This window comes from Pelobates fuscus, chromosome 9 (genome assembly GCF_036172605.1).
Source record: "Pelobates fuscus isolate aPelFus1 chromosome 9, aPelFus1.pri, whole genome shotgun sequence".
Taxonomy (NCBI): Eukaryota; Metazoa; Chordata; class Amphibia; order Anura; family Pelobatidae; genus Pelobates; species Pelobates fuscus.
The window spans coordinates 16123973-16132523 of record NC_086325.1 but is presented as its reverse complement, the minus strand read 5'-3'; the positions used below and the strand labels follow the sequence as shown (position 1 = coordinate 16132523).

At 44.9% G+C, this 8551-nt stretch overlaps 1 protein-coding gene across 1 annotated transcript; it reads right to left on the bottom strand.

Annotated features, from left to right (window-relative positions):
* Positions 1-361: 361 nt before the first annotated feature.
* Positions 362-7261, bottom strand: SELENOW (selenoprotein W). The gene is made up of 6 exons (XM_063433225.1): positions 7177-7261; positions 6255-6279; positions 3913-3966; positions 2475-2549; positions 742-860; positions 362-534 (listed from the first exon to the last, which is right to left on the bottom strand). Exons 1-5 carry the CDS (start codon positions 7200-7202, stop codon positions 783-785), a joined length of 258 nt encoding a protein of 85 aa, XP_063289295.1. The 5' UTR covers positions 7203-7261; the 3' UTR covers positions 362-534; positions 742-782.
* Between the last annotated feature and the right edge of the window lie 1290 nt (positions 7262-8551).

The window sequence follows — 8551 nt, the reverse complement described above, 5'->3', positions numbered from 1 at the left end:
GGGGGCAGGGAGGAGGCACGGTTAGTTTAGCTCAAATATTCTAGCCATTCCCATCACTGTCAGCCTTTCACATAAAAACCACCAAGAGTGGCTGCGAGAGGGAAAAACAAACCTTCTGGTTTTTGGAAATGAAGTATAATAAAAGTGTAAACCAAGGTTTTGGTATAAAAATACACATTCTTTAATATATAAAAAAAAAAAAAAAAAAAAAAGTTAAATCGCAGAAGAGCAGACCTGCAGATTATTCTGATGTTTTACAGTATGATACAAGATGCCCAGGTGACCGTTCTATTGCACCTTCCCGGAGTCAGGTCGCTCCTCAAAAACCGTCTCATTCCACTGGTTTTATGAAAATCAAAAATCTTACATCAAATTTTTATTTTGTCTGAGCAGGAAAAGGATGGGTGTCCGTCGCTTTTGTCATCTGAACACAGCACGCAGGATATCGGGGCTCGGCCGCGCCCAAGGGGCATTTTAGCGTTTTCCTTCATAAGGCGTGAGGTAAAAATGAAAGAAGCAAAAAGGACGTCCAACCTGGAAGAAAAAAAAAAAAAAAAAAAAGAAAGTGACCAATGAGAGGCAATCAGACTTGGTAGCTGTATAAAAAAAAGGTTTATAGATGGTCTACCAATAGCTCTGTAAAAGCAACCAATAACAGGGGGGCTACAGAGCATCACATTTATTGCAGAACAGAATCAGCTCTGTGTAGTGTTAAGACCAGATTCTTACTGCACTCCTCACCTTCTTAGCTCACACATTGCAGAATGACCACATTCTGCCCGTTACTTCCTCAAAGCCACCTCGATGGCAAGCACGATCTTCTGAAGCTTTGCCTCCTTGTCCACATAGCCATCGCCATTCTGCAGAGAGAAACAAGAGAAAGAACCATGTAGTTTGGGCCCCCAAGGGCCGATGTTCTTGCACAGTCCTGTTAAATCCAAAATTGGCCCTCACTGTATCAGGTATCTAGAAGGTGCAATGATGCATTGCAGGGCATTCAGGGAGGAATTGGAGAATTATTTAACATTCTTAAATAGGATTGCCGCCACAAGCACTATAAAATTTACTATTCACATTAATCACCATTAAAGCACCAGGATTGGCTGATAAATGCAAGCTACTTGCTGGGAGAAGCAAATCCTACAATCAGAAGCACTATTTTTATATTCGTAAATAAGCATTATCTCCATTAGTAAGAAAATAAATTAGAACACACAGAAAAGAGGTCGTAGCTCGCCTAGAGAGATTGTAAAACACCAGATCTGAAGCCTGGAGCTTTTACACAGCAAGTACTAGTCCGTTTCTATCAGGGGCGGATGAGTACAGGTAGATGCTTCTAGTGTTTTAGGCTAAAGATAAGTGAAGCAGCACATTTACAGCGTGTGTACCAATGGCATGAATCCGTTACCAAAACCGGAAATTCTCAGCCTAGAGGGGTTACCATCACTTAATACAAAGCGGCCTTTTCTGGGCTCTATATTTAATTACCGTATAACACGCACCTCATTTTCAGAAGGAAATTCCAGGAAATTTCCACCCCTCCCATAGTATCCCCCCCACCCCCCCCCCAATCCCATAGTATTCTCCACCCCCCCCCCCCATAGTATTCTTCCCCCCCTCCCATAGTGTGTGTGTGTGTGTGTGTGTGTCCCCTCCCATAGTGTCCCCTAGTGCACTTTCCCTATTGTCCCATATTTACTTACCTGTCTTGAAGCGTGGGCCGGCTTCACAGCGTGCACCGCGGTACTGGAACTTAAATTTCAGGTTCCGGTTTCCGGCGGGACGGAAAGGAAGTGTGCACACTTCCTTCAGTCCCGCCGGAAACCGGAACCTGAAATTTAAGTTCCAGTACCGGCAGGACTGAAAGGAAGTTCCAGTACCGCGATGCGCGCTGTGAAGCCGGCCCACGCTTCAAGACAGGTAAGTAAATATGGGATATCGGCGTATAACATGCACCCATGATTTCCCCCCTATTTTCAGGGAGAAAAAGTGCGTGTTATACGCCGATAAATAAGGTACATGGTCATCTTAACACAACTTGCAAGGTATAAAGATCCAGGTACCATCAGATTGATGCAGTGCCAGGGAGAATAAATATAAATAAAGTTTTCACATTCTTCTGAATCAAACACAGAGGATGTGTTTTGAGGGTCCCAATATACAGTACTCAGTCATTCTAAGTTACTAGTTAACCATAAATGGGGGTACCTGGTCAGTCTCTCCTCAGGGCATGTTGGGCCCCACACTTTGTACTAAGCAAACAAAATCTGGAAACAATTGTCCCTACATGTTCTCAGCAAGAGTTAAACATGGCTTCCAAGGAGACCGTAACAGAAAACACATTTTGTTTTGCGTTAAGGCTGTACGAGTATCATGGCACGTGTAGTCTCAAGACTTTCTCTAGAGTTTAGCCAACAGCCAGTAGGAATATCCTAAGGAGAACTAGCCCCAGACAAATCCAGCATGCATCTTACCTTTTTGGAGTGCACCAGCTTCCCATCCACAGTCACTTCAAACCATCCTGTGGCAGTTGGGGTACCTTCACCATCCTAGGGTAGAACACCAAACACAGTAACATTAGAGGAACACTATAGTGTCAGGAAATCAAACATGTATTACTGACAGTGTTAGAACCACCATCTAGCCCCCCCTTGCCCCCTAAATGTAAAAAAAAAAAAAAACACTTCTATTCAAGTCTGCAGCTGCTGGCTCCGCTCCCGATGGGGGATTCTCTGAGCCAATCAAAATGCTATCCCATTAGGATTGGCTGAGACTGAAGGAGGCAGATCAGGGGCAGAGCCAGCACAAGCCAAACAGCATCTCCCCCATAGAGATGAATTGAATCAATGCATCTCTGAGGAAAGTTCAGTGTCTGCATGAAGAGGGAGGTGACACCAAATGTCAGTCACACTGTGCAGAACTGCTCCAGGAAACACCTCTAGTAGCCATCGGAGGAGTACCCAGTGGAGGTATCCCTAGTCTGTAATGTAAACACTGCATTTTCTCTGAAAAGACAGTGTTTACAGCAAAAAGCCTGCAGGGAATGATTTTACTCACCAGAATACAATAAGCTGTGGTTGTTCTGGTGACTATAGTGTCCCAGTTTGCTGCAGTTGCCATAATAAAGACAGTCTATTAGACAAATCCCCTTCACCTGCGCCAATTGAATTAAATGGCCAACTGCTTTTAGGGGTAACTTATTAGGGATAGACCAATAATTGGTTTGTCTGATATTCAGTATTTTGACAAATATGGGACACTATGGATAACGATATTGCCGATAATGTGAGAGGCATAGTGGCCCAGCAAACGCAGGGCAGGCGCGTCCATCAGGCGGCTGTCTTATCTGGGGGCGCAAGAATCGAGTACCAGCAGGAAGGAAGCGCATAGCACTCCCCCTACCAGTCACTCAGTGTAGTGTGGTTGAGCAGACCGCAGTACAGGAGCTTCAGTTTCCTGTACCGGACTGGACTGACAGGAAGTACTCGCTGAGAAAACACTTCCGGTCAGTCCGGCCGGGTACAGGAAACTGAAGCTCCTGTACCACAGTCCGCTGCGCTCGGCCACGCTATAAGAGATAATGAGGCACACCAGGGAAGGGAGACGACCACAACACACTGAGGGGGAGAGATGAAAACTAAGGGACTGGGAGGGGTAGGGAAGGGAGAGGAACACTAAATATTCTTGAAAACAAAAAAACCTGACTGGCATGTATATTTTGTGCCTTTACCACTTAAGAAAAAATTTAATAAACATGTTCATTAAACAGATTTGTGTAACTGGTTTCTTTTTTCAAAACGGTAATTTTACAGAATATCGGTAAATTATCGGCTATGGGCCTAAACGTTTACTGATTTTTTTTTTATTACATTTTTTTTAAAATAATCCAGTCGGTCGATCTCTAGTACTTACAATTTTCAGCATGCCCGGGAACCGTTTCTCCAGTTCCTTCCTGAGCTGCTGAAACTGAAACAATAAAATAAAGTCAAAACTAGAAAAAAAAATAAAAGCAAATATCCAACAGAAACAGTACCCCATCACATCATCCACCTAAAAGAAAATAATATCTGTAAGACAATTACCAATTCTTAACAATATGAATCTATAAAATAAAACAGATTCTGCCAAGTGCATCTAATTCATTCTGATACATCAAATTATACTGTCAGATCTAAGGGTCACAGTGACAAGTTTAAGGGTCAGTCCCTCCCAGGGTCACAGCGTACTAATGACAGTGACAAGTTTAAGGGTCGGTCCCTCCCAGGGTCACAGCGTACCAATGACAGTGACATTTACTGAGAAGATTATAGGCTTAAAAAGTAACTTAATAAATTAATCTAAAATACAAATATGTTAAAGAAAAATCATATGAACAACAGGAGTGGGTGGAGACTATACAGTGAGTAAAACTGACTACTTATACAAGCTGTAAAAGTGTATACATAACACTAATGCTGAAGCAATACTGTTTTGCTATAATATAACATCCCCATCCGCCCCCTCTGATGAGCTTCACTGGCGAAACGTGCACGTCAGGGGCTCTGGACACATACTGACACATTATTGATATCGGCACCTAACTCTCTGCTTATCAATTGCTAAATTACCGACATCAAGTTCTTTCATGTCCAGCATCTCAGGAGTGCATATTGGAGACTCTTAACACTAATTTAAGTGCTCTGTACATACTTTATTTTCCTTTCTTTTTCCTTTATTATGTTTATGGGGGGAGATTGATAAGACCAGGCATTTTATTAAGGGGTGCCCTCGAAGGCACAAGACTCAGGAATCTTTATTCTATATGCCTTCCTCTGTCACTGTCTGTATATTTTCTACTACCTAGGCAACCTGTTCAAAACTGTTTGCAAACCCTCTCTTTATACTTTGACCTACTATTTAGATGCAGCTAGCACTTAGGCAACGTGTTGTGGGACTTTTAACCAGTTAACTGCTGCCTGTCAGCAGTCCTTCACAGGTGAGCTACTGCTTTGTGCTCCACTGTGGTAAAGCATAAGATAACTCAGTGCAGGCAGCCGTTGTTACACTAGAATATACTGCTGGGTATCTTGGAGAAAAAACTGAGCCAGGTCAGCAACCCCTTATTTTACACTTTACTGCTTGACAGCAACCTTAATTTATTATCAATACGCTGCTATGATCTAGGCAGCTTTTGTGATATTTAACTGGCTAATCGCCGTTTGTCAGAAATCTGTCTTAGCTGAACCATTATCTTGGATCTTTCTGAGGTTAAGCACCATAGAACATTATCAATTATTGTATGTGGAGCTAACCCATGTCGTTAGTTGTACTATCATGTAGGGATTTACTTATCCATAAATCTTTTAACTATTGACAGCACTGGTTTAGCAGTCGTCTTATCTCCCCCCTCTTGTTACAGCTATTAGTGATATATAATATAGTATCACTTCTATTACTTGGGAATACACCGATGTTATATTGTAGCAAAACAGTATTGCTTCAGCATTAGTGTTATGTATACACTGTTACAGCTTGTATAAGTGGTCAGAGTTTTACTCACTGTATAATCTCCACCCACTCCTGTTGTTCATATGATTTTTCTTTAACATATTTGTATTTTAGATTTATTTATTAAAAGTTACTTTTTAAGCCTATAATCTTCTCAGTAAATCATACACAGGTAGAATGGCATTTTTTTTTTTTTTTTTTGTTTATTCTCTATGATATTCACTATTTAGGGGTTACCCCCCTTTTTTGTGCCCTCTACCTTGTGATATCTAAATTTTGGCCCTAGGTTATTTCTTTTCATTTTCCTCGTATAATGACAGTGACATGTTTAAAGGACCACTATAGTCACCCAGATCACTTCAGCTCAATGAGGAACTGCTATGTTTACGTTGTAGGGTTAATCCAGCCTCTAATGGCTGTCTTCCCGACAGCCGCTAGAGACGCTTCCGCGACTCTCAATGCGAAAATTGCATTGAGCACGCAGAAAGTCCATAGGAAAGCATTGAGTAATGCTTTCCCATGGGCGGTTTGAACGCGCGCACTGCTCTGGCCCACGTATTCAGCTCCACTCGATAGCTGATGTCGGAGGGGGAGGAGAGACGGTGCTGGATTAAGGCAAGAGGCTGAAGGGGTTCTAATCCCTTCAGCCCAGCGGGAGGGGGGCCTTGAGGATGGCAGGCACTATAGTGGTCCTTTAAGGGCCAGTTCCTCCTAGGGTCACAGTGTATCATGACAACATCAGTTTAAGTTTGTTAAAAGGGGCTCACCTTGGGGCGGTACCCTCAGGCTCCACTGGAAAAGAGAAAACATTTTTTTTTAGTGATTACAAAGAACAAAAACTGTCATGAATTTAACACTTACCTTTCATTACACTGACTTCTATTCACTTAACCAATAAGTTATAGAATTTCCATATTAAATGGTTATAGATTAATAGGAGTTCTACACAGAGACAGAACGCTTGAGTTATAACAGAGGACAGCGATGCACAGTGTCACAGTAAGCAGGTAATTACAAGTACAGTAACAGGACAGGTTAGAGCAAGGCATTATGGGAGCAGTGTGATGGCTGGGCAGTGACTTGACAGGTTTATAAGTCTCCAGGCCATGCCTGGCCCTCAGAGCACTCCACATACGGAGTATAAAACACTGCAGGAACCTGGCATTCTAGGAGTTAATGTAACCCATGTATAGGATGAATGCAGGGTCAATGGACATCACAATATTCCCCAATAACCACTCAGTATTCCTCCCAATAACCACCCCATATCCTCACAGTATTCCCCAATAACCACCCAGTATCCCCCATATCCTCACAATATTCCCCAATAACCACTCAGTATTCCTCCCAATACTACCCAATAACCACCCCATATCCTCACAGTATTCCCCAATATTCCCCAATAACCACTCAGTATTCCTCCCAATACTCCCCAATAACCACCCCATATCCTCACAGTATTCCCCAATAACCACCCAGTATCCCCCATATCCTCACAATATTCCCCAATAACAACACTACTCCCCAATAACCACCCAGTACCCCCCCATATCCTCACACTACTCCCCAATAACCACCAAGTATCCCCCCCATATCCTCACACTACTCCCCAATAACCACACAGTATACCCCCCATATCCTCACACTACTCCCCAATAACCACCCAGTATCCCCCCATTTCCCTCTTACCAGTAAAGCACAAAAACCTCCACCATTCTCTGTCCAATGATGCTCCCAGCCCTCTGCACACACTGTTAAATGTCACCTGGCCACGCCCATTGCCTGGGTCAACATTCCGAATGTACCAAACCGCGGGGGGGGGGAGGGGGTGTTACAGCTGTATTATGGGATTTATTAGATCGTTATAGCATTAGACTGTACGGAATACTAAATAGTTACTGAACTCTCTCTATTACCTGATAACCATTATATTATAACCCCTGCTCACATTATACCACCTGTGTTATACACAGCTTCACCCCCCCCCCTAACTGTAATGGAATGGCCCAGTTTATTTATAACATGAGCTCTGCCCAAACCCCTATGCATAGTTTAACAAATGGAGGCTACTTAGTTACTCCAATGGCTGAGCGGCTAGCACACCCGCCACGTCAAAGTTTTCTTTGTTTCTATTGTATGTGTTGGGGCAGATGTGTAACATGACCCTCCCTTGCTGCAGGAGTTTGGCCACAGGGCTGGGAGTGCTGGCTGTGTTGTTTTGTGGGGAGGTGGGAGAGTGCTGGCTGTGTGTTGTGTGAGGAGGGGGGGAGGGGGGAGAGTGCTGGCTGTGTGTTGTGTGGGGAAGGGGGAGAGTGCTGGCTGTGTGGGGAGGGGGGGAGAGTGCTGGCTGTGTGGGGAGGGGGGGAGAGTGCTGGCTGTGTGTTGTGTGGGGAGGGGGGGAGAGTGCTGGCTGTGTGTTGTGTGGGGAGGGGGGGAGAGTGCTGGCTGTGTGTTGTGTGAGGAGGGGGGGAGAGTGCTGGCTGTGTGGGGAGGAGGGGAAGTGCTGGCTGTGTGTTGTGTGGGGAGGGGGGGGAGAGTGCTGGCTGTGTGTTGTGTGGGGAGGGGGGGGAGAGTGCTGGCTGTGTGTTGTGTGAGGAGGGGGGGAGAGTGCTGGCTGTGTGGGGAGGAGGGGAAGTGCTGGCTGTGTGTTGTGTGAGGAGGGGGGGAGAGTGCTGGCTGTGTGTTGTGTGAGGAGGGGAGCGGGGAAGAGTGCTGGCTGTGTGTTGTGTGAGGAGGGGGGAAGATTGCTGGCTGTGTGTTGTGTGAGGAGGGGAGGGGGGGGGAAGAGTGCTGGCTGTGTGTTGTGTGAGGACGGGGGAGTGCTGGCTGTGTGTTGTGTGAGGAGGGGGGGAGTGCTGGCTGTGTGTTATGGGAGGGGGGGAGAGTGCTGGCTGTGTGTTAGGGGAGGGGGGGAGAGTGCTGGCTGTGTGTTGTGAGCAGAGGCTATGTTTATACTGACTCACAGTAACATGGGGTTCGGCTGAAGGAGTTAAAGGATCTGATGTGATCTTGGTCCTGGTAAATACATGTTTGGAGTGAGAAGGGCATTGTATGAATAGGGCTG